Source organism: Piliocolobus tephrosceles, chromosome 13 (genome assembly GCF_002776525.5).
Source record: "Piliocolobus tephrosceles isolate RC106 chromosome 13, ASM277652v3, whole genome shotgun sequence".
NCBI lineage: Eukaryota > Metazoa > Chordata > Mammalia > Primates > Cercopithecidae > Piliocolobus > Piliocolobus tephrosceles.
Window position 1 is genome coordinate 68,982,842 of NC_045446.1, and position 17,244 is coordinate 69,000,085.

A 17,244-nucleotide genomic window follows, 5' to 3' on the forward strand; every position below is an offset into this window, starting at 1 on the left:
AATGTCCAGCACACCCCAACTGCCTTTGTCCCTTCCTCCTCTTGTCCTGCCTGGCTTGACCAGTAGCCTCAATTATGTTGCCACATAATTGTGTGCCCATCTGTCTTCTTCTCTTGCTTTATTTCTTTCCATTTTAAACACATCTAGATTTGTAGGTGATGGTGCACAGTGCAGGGCCTGGCAGGGTAGGTATCCACTTAACCCCATCCCCTTCATATTGCTGATGGGGTACAGTGGCTGCCAGGAACCTCAGACAAGGAGCTTCAGTCTGTTCCTCCATCTTACTGGAAAAGCCAGTCGCTGGGCCTCCTGCCTGCCCTGAATCCCTCCTCCAGCGCTCTCCTCTAATAACACTCCACTAGCACTTCCCCACACCTCATCTGCAGCGCCACTTACTGTCCTCTTTAATCCAGTAAATCTCAGCTTCCCTTGCCTTTCAGGCCTCCACTCCAGCCCCATACACCACTGCCCCCTTAAGAGGAGAGCAGGGCCCAACTTGGCTCTTTAAAGTATTATCTTTTCATTCTGCCTCCTAGCGTAAAGGGTTTTGTGATCTTCTCTACGAAGGATACTATATAAAAATAAATTATACTGCATTGTGCTTTAAGTACTTACCAGTCTTATCAAGATCCAATAAGGCTTTTCTACACATGACTCTTAACTTTAAGTGCATATGGGATGAGACGGTAATTCTTGTTAGAAGGAATGACTCATCTCTCTCTCTACCATGTTTCCCTGGCCCCCACCTGGCTTCTTTCCTTTTTAAACCACTCAGCAGGTAATCACTGTGTTTCCTTGGGGCTGCTAGCTTTGCTGCCTCAAACTGAGTCAATCTCACATAGGAAGAATAAACTGACTCTCATGGCATAGTACTTGCAGGGTGTAGTTCACACAGCCTGGAAAACCATCTCTGCCTTCTACTTACGAACAATTTCTCAAGCCTCAGGACTCGGGTGTAGAGTCACCCTCACTTGGGAAGAATTCCCTGAAATCATCCCTTCTACTCTCAGACTGCTCCTCCCTTCTACTCTGATAGAAGCTCCCTGCATTTAACTGTGTTATAGTATATTTCTCTTCTTATTGTACTGCTTTGCAGTTGTCTATTTACTTGTCTGTCTCTGAGACCAGACTCAAGAGCTCCCAGGATTGGGTCTTGCCTAGCACAGCACCAATCCCTAAAAAGGCACGAAGCAAATGGCTACTGAGTAAGGGAAAAGGTAAAAAACAAAAGAAGGGGCCATGTTAGTTTCCCAGGGGAGTGCCAAATTCTCAAGATTGCAGATCTCCTTGACATTTTCCTTGTTAATTATTCCAGGACAGAAATGATGGCCATAAGTATGGGATAGATCATGGGCAGCCTTTTAGATTATCTCCACAATGTTTATCATGGGCACTGACTGTGTCTAAATATCGGGCACCATTAGGGTCCTGTGTAGAAAAAAGCAGCCTGGCCTCCTCAGTCCCTCCCCTTGGGGTCTTGGCCGATTCTGCCTGTGCTGTTAGAAGGTAGCAACGGAGCAGTCCTCAGGCTCCTCATTTACAGGCCAGAGAGACATCACACTAGCATGAAGATAAACTTCAAAGATGCATGGCCAGGGATGATCATTCCTATAAGAGGAAATCAACTTTTAAAAGAACCCCCGGCCAGGCGCGGTGGCTCAAGCCTGTAATCCCAGCACTTTGGGAGGCCGAGACGGGCGGATCACGAGGTCAGGAGATCAAGACCATCCTGGCTAACACGGTGAAACCCCATCTCTACTAAAAAATACGAAAAACTAGCCGGGCGAGGTGGCGGGCGCCTGTAGTCCCAGCTACTCGGGAGGCTGAGGCAGGAGAATGGCGTAAACCCGGGAGGCGGAGCTTGCAGTGAGCTGAGATCCGGCCACTGCACTCCAGCCTGGGCCACAGAGCGAGACTCCATCTCAAAAAAAAAGAAAGAACCCCCACTGCCACTGCACCTGCCCCAGCAACAGACACCAACTTCACTGTGACCACCCCACAGTGAATTCACCCTCCTTTCCTGACCTCCCCAATCATCCACATATGGATAACAGTGGCTGACAAGGTTATGGCTCTGCCTGCACACCTCCCTCCAAGGGCTTCTGGAGAATGGCCCTTGGAAACCCTTCTCGTGGGCATCAGAAGGTGGGCTGGATTCTACACTTGCTCTGAGAAGTAGAAGTGAGCTGCCTGAGGGGTCTGGGAAGCAGAAATCCAGAGCTCCAACGCAGAGTTCTCACCTCTGCCACAGTCGGGGCCCAGGAAACCCAGGAAGCAGTGGCAGGTCCCAGAGATACAGTCACCATTGCCATAGCAGTTGCTGGGGCAGTTATCCACTGACTCTGGGGGGAGAAAAGAGAAGGAGAGTTGAAAACAAATTTCCTTACCCAAATACAGAGCCCAGGAATCAAGCCTTAGGTTAACCAAGTCCCACATATTTGAGCTATTGTGGCCCCGTCACTGAAAGGAATGAATGGAGTTAAAATTCTGTTACTTTTACTCTTATGGAAGCACAGCTCAATTGACATTATCAGAAGTGTTCTGGAAAATGTCTGCCTGAACCAAATTTTTATAAATCAAATTTGTATCTACAAACACATTAGAGATTCTTCAGCTAAAAACACTGAGAGAAAACAGTTTAACCTGTTAACAGTGGTTTTGTCTGGATGGTGTGTTATTGGGTGATTCTTATAGTCTTCTTTATACTTTTTGTATTTTATGCTTTTCTCAGAATGGACTGATATTCCATTACTTTGTTTTTACATAAAGCTACTGAGCATTTACAAATCTGTCTTTTCCCACCTCTGACTTTTCATGTATCCATGTAGGTCCCCCACCGTCTCTCACTGCAGCCACTACATCAGCCTGAGGCAGGCCTTTCAGCCTTCCCCTTGCTGCTCACCCTGATGTGTTCACCACCCAGCAGCCTAAGTGATTTCTTTGAAACAAATCTTATTCTATCACTCTCCTTCTTAAAACACTTCAAGGGCTCCCCATTTGCTGAGATGAAAAAAATCCAAGCTCTTTCCAGAGGCAAAGAAATTTTCTTTTTTGGCTGGGTATAGTGGCTCACGCCTGTAATCCTAGCACTTTGGGAGGCTGAGGCAGGTGGATTACTTGAGGTCAGGAATTTGAGACCAGCCTGGCCAACATGGTGAATCCCCATCTCTACTAAAAATACAAAAATTAGCCTGGCATGGTGGCGTATATCTGTAATCCCAGCTACTCAGGAGGATGAGGTGGCAGAATCTCTTGAACCTGGGAGGCGGAGGTTGCAGTGAGCCGAGATTGTGCTATTACACTCCAGACTGGGCAACATAGTGAGACTATGTCTCAAAAAAAAAAAAAAAAAAAAAGTTTCTTTCCTACTCCCTCTGCATTACTTATAGCCCCAGACACGCTGTCTGTCATGCCCCCCTTTTGCAGAGATGTTCCTTCCTCTAACTCCTCCTAATACATTTGGTACATGCTCTGTGTGACAGGTCAAGAAAATATGGACTCAATTTCAGAAAGATTTTAATCAGAAGTCAGGCACTGTTTTGTAGCTCCTGTTGGTAAACCTATTATCTGGAATGCATGTTTATTTGGAACAGCTCATTTCTCAATAATGCTGGATGTAGAATGAAGCACAGAAGCAACTATGTGCTGAATGCCTTCTTCGTGCCATGTATTTCCACAAAATTTATCTTATTTCACTGTCACCAAATCTGACAAGCACATATTGTTATTCCTCTTTCACTTAAAAAAAAAACGAAAAAACAGGTGGCTGACAGAAATGAAGTGACCTGTGAAAGGCCACAGATACTTTATCAAAGAGGTAAGACTGCAAAGACTAGAACCTGAGCCTTCGGGCTCTACGCCTGGCCTTGCTGCATGACACTATGCTATCTGGGTCTTAAAGGAACTTATGCCACAGCAGAATCCAGGGAAATGAACAAGGCATATCTATGGTGTAGGATCCCCTAATTTTTGTGTCCTGATCGAGAAACGCAGGCCTTGACCGCTCTGTGACCGACACAGCCATTTGCAACTCTTCTGCAGGCTGGAGTCCACGCTGAAGCCTTGAACATTCTCAGGTACTGAAAAAGGTGTTTAGGTTGTTTCTCAAAATAGTAAAGACACTAGCCCTCGCCTTGAGCCAAACTCCTTAAATCCCCATATAAACTCCATACCCTGGGCACCTTGCTGTGGAGATACCTAGGTAGAACATTCCTTTATCTTGCTGTCTGCACAAGAATTGCTACAGCACTCTGTAAGTTCCCCTAATTAACACTTTGGACTGATCAACCTGGCTTTTAGTGCTTCTTTCTTTGCAATCCCAACCAGTCCTATCTTGGGATAGCTTGGGGCACCTCCTCATGGGAACTTCCCTGCCTCTACTTTTGAGGCGACTCTAGCTATGGGTTCACTGGATGAAACAGTGGGACAGTGAAGCCCATCCTGAAGGCAGCAAAGGATCTATTTGTAGGCTAGAGAATTTTATAACTTTCAGAGCTTGGAGGGATCCTAGAGACATCCAGCCCAATGATCTCATTTGGTAGAGAAGGAAACTGAGACCCAGAGGAAGGGCAGTGACTTGCCCGAGGTCTCAGAGGGAACCAGTAGAGTCAGATTTGAAAGTAAAGGAAAAGGTCAGGCAGAGTTAAGGATTCAGTCTGTTGTCTTAGCTCAAAACTATAAGTCATGAAGCCAAGATCTAGGCTTCTGTTAAATGAAATGTTACTACATTAGATATAAGGCTTGCCTATAGGAAATTTGCAGCTTAATTGGGAGAACAAAATAATAAGTCACCTGTTGAATGAGGCATAGAAAAACCACTGCCTGGAGGTAAGACAACCTCGTTTTGGGGTCTACTCTTTTAGTACCATGATCTGTGACCTAAAGCAACTTCCTTCCCCTCTCTGGGCCTCACCTTCCTGATATGTGAAATGAAGGCAATGGTGGAGATGATTCCCTGCAACTGCTTCCTGTTCTAAAATTCTGAGTCTATAATTAATTAAGAGATCAAGTGTGGAGAAAAGGCATCTAGACAAGGGCATCAAAACTTAAATGCAGCATAGCACTTAAGGGTAGTACAGTGGCAGCTGGAATGGGGCAAAATTAGCAGAGAGAAGGCTTCTCAGAGAGCGTGGGCTTGAAAAAATGGCTTGGTGATATATAGGTGGAGGCGGCAGCATTTATAGCATGGTGCATTTTCAAGAAATGTCCTTCTTCAAGGTCTTCCAGTATCAACTTAAGAACTATTTTTAAAGTTTGGAAAAATGGTCCAAATGTGTGGCTCCTTTTGTGAGTGGGCAATTCCACTCACTCAGTGTTGTCTCTGCTAACACAAGCAGTGTTTTATATTAACACAGAGTTAGAACAAGAAGGTCTAATCCAAAATGTGACCTCATTTCAGGGCAAAATGGTCTGGGTCCCGGTAGAGCAAGGCTTAGACTGGGGACCTGAGATCTCTATTCTCCATTGGCTTTACTTGGAAGAATCCATGTTCCCAAGACCTTCAAGTCAGTAGTGGATTCCTAAATGCTGTTTTTAGAAATAACCACTTAGGAAGTTTCATTTTGAATATTCTTTTAAAAAATGAAAATTTTGAGTAGTCCAAGGCAAGATAATTTCCGCTTTAAGCTACTGGGCTAATTGTACAATTGGAGAGACAGTTCTGCCTGCAGGGCTGCAGAAGGAGTATAGAACAGAAAGGCAGATGGCCTGGTTTCCAGGTCTTGTCCTGCTACTGAGTGGTTGTGAACTCTTGGCCTTGTCACATGACCTTTCTGTACCTGTTTTCTCATTATTGCACTTGCTCCTCCCATATGTTCCTGCTTGGCAACTTCTACTCCTTCTTTCAAATCTAGTTCAAATGCCACCTCCTTGGAAAGGCCTGGACATCTTAAACAGGCTAAGTTACTTCCAGAACTCTTTTCCCCTCACCCTTATTAAAATACCATATAGGCTTCATTGTTGACTGTGAACTCCTTGAGGAAAGAAATTGAGTTTATTCATTTATATATTTTCCCTAGTATTCAATCCAGAGGAGGGTCTCAATAAATATTTGTTTCTACCCCTGAAAGAATTCCACTAGATGAGCTCAGAAATCCCTCCCAGATCTAAATTTCTATGGTTCAATCCTTCTCAGACCCAATGGTATAAAGTATATTTCCTAATAAAATTACTATAAATACAAGTTGCATTTTTAACAGGATCAACTGCAGGTAAGTGTTACATACTTTGTTAGATTCTGATTTCCGGAGTCTGTGAGATACAACCTGTTTATCATCTGCTAAAAAGCCTTCATAGTGAGAAAGGGAGGAAAGCACATTTTCTGTGACTGAGTGTAGTGTTGGTTGCTAAACCTGACAGCATAGAAGCCTGTTTGCTACAAAACTTGCCCCAGGCTACTGGTGTGAGAAGGCAGAAGTTTTAGGAGACATGAAATAATTTTAAGATAGCAACAAGGAAATGGAAAGGAGATATACAGAGAATGTTTTCTTTTGATAAAATGTTTATGTATATATTTATCTTCCACTTGGAGAGATTTCAACAACTTGAGGTTCAGTTAGGATCCCACAAATAATGAGTCTCCACTGACCAGGTGTGTCTGTGCTACAATCTAGGGCAGAAGTTACATTCTTTGGCTTGGGAAAAGTGTGAACTTTAATGCGTAAGTACTGTGGATGTTTCCAATCTGTGTTTGTTGAGTTTCTTCTCCCACAGTCTCTCCTGCTTTGCTCATGTTCACAATGCAGCTGCCTTCATTTAGCAGAAGGTGTGCCTTTAGATCTTCTTGGATCCAAATTAAAAATTCAGCAGCCTATGAATAACTGATTTTCATAATTGGGTATATGGCATGTTGGAAAACAGGGGCCTTTCCCCCAGCTTGTTTTTCTATCACAGCAGTGGGCCCTGGTAAAAAATGTGATTTTCGGCAACTTGTTTTTCCTTTCATCTGTATTGGAATGCAGAGTTCAAGTGCTTCCTTAGCTCATTCTCTGGACATGTGTTGTGAGTGGGAGTGTTCTTTGGATGTTGAACAAGATATTGCTTGAAATACAAAGGGGCAACTGAAGAAGGAAGAAAAGACAATAGTGCTCCCTCCCAGTGAAGACATGGGAGTCAGGAACCCACAGAGGCCTCAGGGAACCCACTGCAGTGCCCGTTTTGACTGTTCACTATTCCTGATTTGTTTTCAGAAACAAGTCATTAGCGCTGCTATGTCAAGGTGAAAGATGATCACAGCTGATAACTAAGTTCTCCTGAGTCCAGGGTTGATGTCGAGGAAAGTCTGCCCTCATTTGCATCCTTCTGGTTTTCCTTTCTAAAACCCTGAGGCCTCATTTCATAGGAAACAAGGAGAGACCACAAAAGAAAATCCTGTTAGGAGAACTACCTGGACAGCCCAATTGCCTCCTTAACTGTCTCACAGGCGCAGTAATACCAGAAAAGGAAAGGCAGCTTTTCTCCTCTGTCAGCTCACCACGGCACGGGCATACCTGCCTCTTGCCTTGCTCTGAGTAGGCAAACCTCTGTGGACATGCGAGCTTGATGCTGGACTCCAGCATCAAAGACAGAAGGAATCAGCTTTGTGAACGAGGTCAAGGCCTACTCGACATTCTCATTCCCTCCTTTCTGCTCACCCCACACTTATCCCTCCCTCCCAGAAGCTCCTGTATGTTTTGTTTCCTTGTGATATGTCCAGGCTGATAGAAACCTGCATTTACTACTAATATCTCCTTCTGTTTTTGTTGTCTCCTTAAATCGTAAAAGTGGTTGTCACGAACTCTTTGGGAACACCTGGTTGAAGTACCAAGGTTTACCCACTGCCAGAGATCTGCCTTCTGACTCCTCCTGGCTTCCCTAGAGACATTTATACTTTAGGTTACACCTATTACATCCCCTTTGTTCCTGAAATAGAAAGATTGGATTTATTATTAGCAACCAAAATGAAGAAATGGAAACAAACTAGATAGCATAGCTGGGATTTAATTCCACAACAACTCAAGGTTGAAGGAAGAGTCCAAGAGAGATCCTCTCATTCCCTCAAATGGAACTGTGAAAAGCATATCATATATTCTAACTTAATCTTCATAAGAATTATGAGACCTAGGTACTTATGTCACCATTTTACAGTCTCAGATAGAGAATGGGAGATGAAGTCACCTTCTCAAGGTCGCACAGCTGATAGGGGAAAATCTGGTAGGTGAACCTGTCCTATATGCAGCCAAAGTCTGCAGCATTTGGCCTGGACCAAAGTATGAGCTCTGGAACCCTTTCCAGCTAGATGCCTTTGGATAAGCCATCTCTATACATTAGTTTCCTCATCTGTGAAATGGGGTCAACGGTAATACACATCTCAGAGAGTTATTTTGAAGACCAAATAGGGTGACGCTGTGCATATTAAGAGGTTGGGCCAGGACCTGGCAGAGCTGGTATTTTAGTTTTAAGGAAGGGTCACACATGCCTTCCGTTTATGAATTAAAACAACACGCTGACTTGGTCTAATGAATCCAAACAAGGAAATGTGGGTTTCTGGGGGGTGAACACACACACACACACACACACAAGACACATGGAAACTCCCCATGGTAAAAACTGGAAAGCAAACAAGCAATGCTTCTGAATGTGAAGAAGGCAGGGTGTTTGGGTAAATTTTCTCCTGGGGGAAAGCACTGTGAAAGCAAATTAAACTTGTCTCCCAGAAGCGCAAACACAGGCAGGCTCATGCCAACATCTGAAAGAAGTTTTCTCCCAGTGAACTCTAGATTGGCACTGGGCAGGTGCCAGGTGCTGGAAAGCTGTTCCATGGCCTGTGAGGTGTCGGTCCCTATAGGTGCTCCAGCTTTCTTTGCAGATGATGGAATTCAAAGGCCTTCAGTCTGCAACAGTCTAGGTCAATGCAATGACAAAAATTTGACAAAGCCCTTGACAGACGGGGCTTGAAGCCAGTTCTGTGCCGACATTTGAATAGAAAGATCTGTTTTCAGTCATATCCAGAAGTCTACCAAACACTATTAAAACCTCCTTATACGAAAATTAATTCAAGATGGATTAGAGACTTAAATGTTAGACCTAATACCATAAAAACCCTAGAAGAAAACCTAGGTAATACCATTCAGGACATAGGCATGGGGAAGGACTTCATGTCTAAAACACCAAAAGCAATGGCAACAAAAGCCAAAATTGATGAATGGGATCTAATTAAACTAAAGAGCTTCTGCAGAGCAAAAGAAACTACCATCAGAGTGAATAGGAAACCTACAGAATGGGAGGACATTTTTGCAATCTACTCATCTGACAAAGGGCTAATATCCAGAACCTACAAAGGACTCAAACAAATTTACAAGAGAAAAACAAACAACCCCATCAAAAAGTAGGCAAGGGATATGAACAGACATTTCTCAAAAGAAGACATGCATACAGCCAACAGACACACGAAAAAATGCTTGTCATCACTGGCCATCAGAGAAATGCAAATAAAAACCGTAATGAGATACTATCTCACACCAGTTAGAATGGCAATCATTAAAAAGTCAGGAAACAACAGGTGCTGGAGAGGATGTGGAGAAATAGGAACACTTTTACACTGTTGGTGGGATTGTAAACTAGTTCAACCATTATGGAAAACAGTATGGCGATTCCTCAAGGATCTAGAACTAGAAGTACCATATGACCCAGCCATCCCATTACTGGGTATATACCCAAAGGATTACAAATCATGCTGCTATAAAGACACATGCACATATATGTTCATTGCGGCACTATTCACAATAGCAAAGACTTGGAATCAACCCAAATGTCCATCAGTGACAGACTGGATTAAGAAAATGTACCACATATACACCATGGAATACTATGCAGCCATAAAAAAGGATGAGTTTGTGTCCTTTGTAGGGACGTGGATGCAGCTGGAAAACATCATTCTCAGCAAACTATCGCAAGAACAGAAAACCAAACACCGCATGTTCTCACTCATAGGTGGGAACTGAACAATGAGATCACTTGGACTCGGGTAGGGGAACATCACATACCGGGGCCTATTATGGGGAGGGGGGAGTGGGGAGGGATTGCATTGGGAGTTATACTGGATGTAAAGGACGAGTTGATGGGTGCTGATGAGTTGATGGGTGCAGCACACCAACATGGCACAAGTATACATATGTAACAAACCTGCACATTATGCACATGTACCCTAGAACTTGTAGTATAATAATAATAATAATAAAAAGCAGGTCTAAGGAAGGGTCTAGAAGAAAGATTGTTTCCTTGATTATATTCAGTCTCGGTTGTTTGTTAATTATTTCTTTGGGGACAAACCAACTTTTACCAATAAGACTGTGAGCTCCTTCAAGACAGGCTTTATGTCTGGTTCTCCGAAGAGTCTTGTGAGTGCTAAACACAAACCAAGAACTCAATAATATTTATTGTATTGATAAACTAAGCAGGAATACAAGGGGAAAACAGAAGAAAGACGTCAGAGAAGTGGGGATGCCACAATAATCAGGTTCCAGAGGCGATTGGTGGCCAAGAAACACACTGTTTCCTTTCCCTCTATTTTTTTATTATAATGCTTAGAATAAACAGTGATAGGAAGTTCAATTTCACATTGTATTCTCAGACCATATTTGGAGTTCAGCAGTTCACATCTGGGAGTCATACTTAAGACACTGATGAGATAAGCTAGAATATGTTCATTGAAGAACAACCAGAAAGATAAAAGAACTTGAAACTACATTTCAAATAAATAATTCTTAAAGGAATTGAAAATTTAGCTTACTAAGGGGGTTATGATGTCTGTTTAAAAATATCTGAAAGGTAATTAGGTGAAATAAGGACTTTGTTTTGTGGCCCTAATAGGTTGACCTGGGTCCAGTGAATAAGGACTATAGTCCTTGGGAAATAGACTTGGTTCAAAAGAAGAATGAACTTACTTTCTAAGAGTCAGAGCTGAATACGTACTACGCTGGGTTACGTTCTGCTTATGTGTATCTGCCCAATTATTGTAAACTTCTTGAAGGCAGGAAATGTGTCACTCATCTCTGGATCTCTGGCAAATAATATCCTCCTTGACTCGAAGCAGGTAATGAATGTTTGTTAGCTGAATGACTAAAACAAATGACCTAGGTGACCTAAAAAGTCATATATTTTCAGTCGCTGGATGTATTCAAGGAGAGAGCAAATTAATGACTAGTGGGGATACTGCAGGGAGTATGAAAGATGAAGTGTATGGCATCTTCCAAGCCTGAAATCTTAGGACTCTGTGAGTCATGGTGTAAAGGAACTTGCTTGGACTGTCTCAAGAAACTTGGGTTCTAGTCCTACTCCTGCCATCCACTTGTTAAGTGACAATGGCCAAATTCCTTCCTCCTCAGGGCCTTTCTTTTCGTCTACAAAATTTATCAAACTTATTCAGTAAATATTTACTGAGAATCCACTCTGGCTCAGGAAGTGTTCCAGTGAAGTGGATGGCTTAAGTGATTGGTCAGGTCTAACCTCCTGTGATCTAATGAATTAACCCGAATTGTCAGGGCTTAGAAAATGATACATACAGATGAAAAAGCTGAGAAAAGAATCATCATATTCCATGAGAACACATGGATACAGGAACGTGAACAACATACACTGGGGCCTGTTGGGGGGTGGGTGGAGGGAGAGTATCAGGATAAACAGTTAATGCATGTGAGGCTTAATATCTAGATGACAGGTTGATAGGTGCAGTAAACCCCTATGGCACACGTTCACCTATGTAACAAACCTGCATATCCTGCACATGTACCCTGGAACTTAAAATAATTTTTTTTAAAAAAGAAAAACAATAGACAATAAATAGGAACTAAGGGCTGATCTACATTTTATTACTTCAACCAATACAAACTGTAAGTTAAAATTAAGAAAAATAAGTCATGTTCGTGGCCGGGCAGAGGGTAGAGGGGGAGACGTTTGCTCATTTCAGGGGCTACCTTAACTTTTCAATCCTCCCTGCGGTTCCTGAGATAACAGTATCGCATTATCATCCATCCCTTGACGGGAGACTCAAGCAGCCCGAGATTAGCCTGCCAGTGTGCCGCTGTGGGCTCTGGTTCCGCTGCATCTCCCAGAGGTGCCCCATGAGCAGGTGCCAGAGAGACCACTGAGACACACAAAGTACTGGGGAGATAGCCACGTGCCCCGCTCTTCAAGAGCACGAGGCCTGTCTGAGGAGAGACAAGTGCTCCCAGGAAATGCCTCGTCCTCCCTCCACCCTTAACCACAGCTGCTCCAGTGCAATGCCCCAGCCTCGGCGCCTGCCCAGCGGCAACCCAGGTGGAAGAGACAACACCCCGCCCCGTTCCCACTGCCCACAGCTGATTGGACCCGGATGAACACCTGACCCAAGCCAAGCTCAGACACAGGCTGAACGGCGCTCTGTGACTCAGCCCGCTGGGCAGAGGTTCCGGGCCAGTAAGAGCCTGCTCTCTAGTATTTGAACTAAAATGTACCCAGGGAACTTAGCATTAGGGAGCGGGAGCCAAAGGATGTGATAGGAAGAGAGGGGCAGGTGAGGTCCTTATGGCCAAGGAGGAACGAAAGTGAAGAGGAAGCAGTCCTAAGTGAGGAGAAAAGGCTCGTGAATGGAGCCGAAGCCTGGAAAGAGGCGGAACACTGCAGGAAGACCAGCAGCGAAGCCCATGGAGGAAGAGAATACATGAATGAAAGGCCCCTGAGCTGCCCGGATTCCTAGAAGCTTCTCGGTGCCTATTTTCGTCCCCAACAATAGGAATCTTTTAGAAACGACTTCACTGCCACAGCAGCTTTTCCTTGAGATTGCCTGAGTGTGTTCTGCCCCCTTGCAACGGAGAAAACTAATTTACCTTGGCACCTCACCAGGATCTACCTCGTAGCTTGGAGGCTTTGATGACAGCTGATAAAGGCAGAACTTTTTGTTTTTCAAGTATTTCCACATACAGTTTTATTTCATTCTTACAATAGCTCTGTATGTAGGAAGGGAAGGTGTTATTCCCCATTTTGTAGATGAGAACATGAAGGCCCAGATACTTGCCTAAGTTGATGCAGCTAATAAGTGACAGGGCCACTACTAAAATCTGGATTTCTACTCCTACCTAACTTAGGGATTCTTCTACCATACCACAACTGCCAATCCGGTTAAAAAATAAAAACACGCTGTATTAGTCTGTCCTTGTGTTGCTATAAAAAAATACCGGAGACTGGGTAATTTATAAGAAAACAGGCTTAAACGGCTCATGGTTCTGCAGGCTGTACAGGAAGCATAACACCAGCATCTGCGTCTGGGAGACCACTGGAAGCTTTGAGGCGTGGTGGGAGGCGTGGTGGAAGGCGTGGTGGAAGGCGAAGTGGGAGAGGGCATATCACATCGAGCAAGAGCGTAAAAGCGAGGCGGGGAGGTAGGCGTTACATGCTTTTAAATGACCAGATCTCGGGAGAACTCACTATCATGAGGACAGTACCAAGGGGGATAGTACATACTTCCTTTTCAGAAATCTGCTCCCACGATCTAAGCACCTCCTACATTGGAGATTACATTTCTTTGTCTCCTTTTTTTTTTGAGACAGAGTCTCGCTCTGTTGCCCAGGCTGGAATGCAGTGGCGCCATCTTGGCTCACTGCAACCTCCGCCTCCTGGGTTCAAGCAGTTCTCCTGTCTCAGCCTCCCAAGTAGCTGGGACTACGGGCGCATGCTGCCAAGTCTGACTAATTTTTTGTATTTTTAGTAGAGATGGGGTTTCGCTGTGTTGCCCTGGATGGTCTCGAACTCCTGAGCTCAGGCAGTTCACCCACCTTGGCCTCCCAAAGTGTTAGGATTACAGGCGTGAGCCACCGGGGGATTACATTTCAATATGAAATTTGGATGGGGACACAGATCTAAACTATATCACATGCTGATCCCATTCCTTTTGCCTCTAGATTAGTCAATTATAGAGTCAGGACTACTGCAGAAGATGCTGCCAGGGCCAGTACATTCCAACTGGTATCTATTTTGGCTTTGTTAACTGAAACTGTGGTTGTCAAACATGCCTACCGGTATTCAAAAATCAAAATGCTGCTCCAGCCACTTGCAACTGTATCATACTTGGACAAAAATATTGATTTGATCAAGTCTCTATTGACTCCCCTGTGTTAATGCTGTCAGAAGGGAGGATCCAAAGCATAGTCCTTATTCTTAAGGAGCACTGGGAAGGCTTTAGCCTTTAGAGTCACACCAATCTAGGTCTGAATTCCAACTCTGTGACTTCTGAGGGTGTGATTTGGAGAAGTCACTGTATCTGAGTCTCAGTTTACTCATTAGTGAAATGAGAAAACCATTTGCCTTACACAGTTGTGAAAAATAAAACCACTGTATATATGCACCAGGTACATAAAAGATACTCAGGAAATATTAGTTTACTCTTGCATAAGCTCTGTGATTTTCAAACTTTATCTTGTGTCAATCACCTGAAAGCCTGTTAAAACATGGATTGCTGGGCCCTACCTACCAGAGTTTCCAATTTAGTAGGTCTGGGTTAGGGTCTCTGGTGATGATGACATTCTTGGGCTGAGTACTACTTTGAGAACCACTGGTCTGGAAGCAAGACAGACTTTACACACAAGTCTGTAAAAAACAAGTCAGAGGGGGCAGAAAGATCGAAACTACCCAAGAATGCAAAAGATTCTGTGGACCAGTTCCAAAGAGGAGGGCTTGGTCCTCCAGGAGGTAGTATTTGAATAGCTCTTAAAGAATAGGCAGCCTTTTGAAATGCAAAGCAGTTCTGGGCAGGATGGAGGTCAAGTAAGAGTAAGAGCCAGATCCAGAATAATCCTTTTTGCTGCTCCCACACAGTGACCTGCTGATCATAATGCCAACTTCATGTCAAGTCTGTCTCTGGGACAAATTACTTAAGAAATCAGTGTAAAACACTCAACTCAGCTGCTGGCTAGAGAGTTCCATCTAATGAGCATCACTTTGTGTTGAATTATTCTGTGATGACAGACAATGCAGGAAAAGAAACAGGTTCTGAGGAAGTGGGGTGTGGGGAGCTGCTAATTATTCTCCAATCACTTATCCAGGCTTGTCACCAAGCTCTCTACTACTTACAAACCAAATCCCCCCTCCCCCCCCCCCCCTTTTTTTTTTTTTTTGAGACGGAGTTTTGCTCTTGTTGCCCAGGTTGGAGTGCAATGACGCAATCTCAGCTCACTGCAACCTCTGCCTCCTGGGTTCAAGCGATTCTCCTGCCTCAGCCTCCCAAGTAGCTGGGATTACAGGCATGTGCCACCACGCCTGGCTAATTTTTTGTATTTAATAGAGATGGTGTTTCACCATGTTGGTCAGGCTGGTCTTGAACTCCTAACCTTAGGTGATCCACCCTCCTTGGCCTCCCAAAGTGTTGGGATTACAGGTGTGAGCCGCCATGCCCAGCCCGTCTCCTCCCTTTTAAGTTGGTACAGTCAGGTATGAAAATGCACAAAACTATATAAAGATAACCTAGATACTTAAAGGTAAAAACATGTATGTTGGCTTAGACTTTACTTGGAAAATGGAAATATCCAGGCCCTGTTACTCGTGGCCGGGACTGCTGCATCAGCATTCTAAGTGGACTTCTGTTTCCAGGCCTGCCCCTTTGTGATATCTACTCCAGATGATAAGGGGCAGCCTTTCATAGGGTCACTGTCCCTTATCATCTGGAATAGATATTACAAACAGGAGCCCCATGGACACTTCTGTTTACATAGTGTTTTCAAAAATTTGAATTAGTTGCCAGAATTTTTTAAAAACGAGATGAAAGAAAAATCTTCATGTTGGCTTTAATATATCTATTTTGATACTTAGCACTTGTTAAATATAAAAAAAAAGTTTTAAAATGGGAAGATCCAGCATGGGAATAATCTCTTCTCATTTAGGGCAAACCCAGACCCTGTGATCAGCCACAGGCCGTCTCTGTAGCTTCCTGCACTAATGTCACCTGCCTGGTTTCTAGGCATCTGAATATACCACCCAGGCCTGGAGCAGTGTTTTCCAAAAGTCACTTATCTGGGTACTGCTTTTATGCTGTCGCCATATTCACATACCATCTGTCCTATTACTCACTTAGCATTTTTTGATTCATTTACTTTCTTAACTTTATTTAACATAGAAATTCAATATCAGTATGAAATAATGATTTGCTATATCTAACTATATTTTTCCAGTTTTACTAAAATAAATACATAATTTTTGAAACAGAATCTGTCTATGTCTAATCTAAAATAATCTTGAGAACTATACTTTAGAAAACACTGGAGAGGAGAAAGCCCAAATTTCTGAACCAGGAGTTTAAGGATCCAGTTGCCCTTTTCAAGTAAGGTCTTCCTCATGCCCTCTTTGTGCTGCTGCCAAATTACTCCCCACCCCCAACTTGAACCCACACTCCCTTTTCAGCCTCCCTGACTGAGCCCACTGCTCATAACTTTACCTGAAAATCCCCCTTACCCACTTGTCCAAGTCCTATCCATCCTTCAAGGCCTATTTATTTATTTATTTATTTATTTATTTATTTATTTATTTGATGGAGTCTCACTCTTGTTGCTTAGGCTAGAGTGCAGTCACGCAATCTTGGCTCACTGCAACCTCCGCCTCCCAGGTTCAAGTGATTCTCCTGCCTCAGTCTCCTGAGCAGCTGGGAATACAGGCATGCGCCACCATGCCCGGTTAATTTTGTATTTTTAGTAGAGATGGGGTTTTTCCATGTTGGTCAGGCTGGTCTCAAACTCCCGACCTCAGGTGATCTACCTACCTCAGGCTCCCAAAGTGCTGGGATTACAGGCGTGAGCCACTGCGCTGGCCAAGGCCCAGTTTAAATATTACCTCTTTCATGAAGGTTCCCCTGGCTCTTCCTAGCAAGACAGAGCTCTCATTTGAATCCTGATGGCAATTTAATTCTATCTTTCACTTATTACCTACTGCTCTCTACTTTGCAATTTAGTTATGTATGAGCATGGCTGTTTTCCCCTAGTAGACTGCAAATTCATTGAGAGGAAGGATCCATTTCCAATTCTCCCTCTTATCTGTGCTGCCACAGTGACTGGCACAGGGCTCTGTCTGGAGTAGCTGTGCAGTCAGCACTTGTTAAATATCAAATGACAAAGGGCAGTTTGTGGTTGGTTTCATGTCCTTTGGTGTGTTCAGCCTCAAATCTTAAGGCTGGGCTCTTTCTGTGGAGCCTGAACTGCTTACTTCCTTGCTGATTTCTGTGTTTGCAAATTCCCTTTTTATAAATTG

The 17,244-nt window shown here is 43.8% G+C and overlaps 1 protein-coding gene across 1 annotated transcript in view; it reads right to left on the reverse strand.

Annotated features, from left to right (window-relative positions):
* TENM4 (teneurin transmembrane protein 4) overlaps positions 1-17,244 on the reverse strand; it is an 800,850-nt gene that overhangs the window by 153,552 nt on the left and 630,054 nt on the right. The window contains exon 13 of the mRNA XM_026446989.2: positions 2,241-2,342. Within this exon, the coding sequence (XP_026302774.1) occupies positions 2,241-2,342 (102 nt within the window). The remainder of the gene's footprint in view (positions 1-2,240; positions 2,343-17,244) is intronic.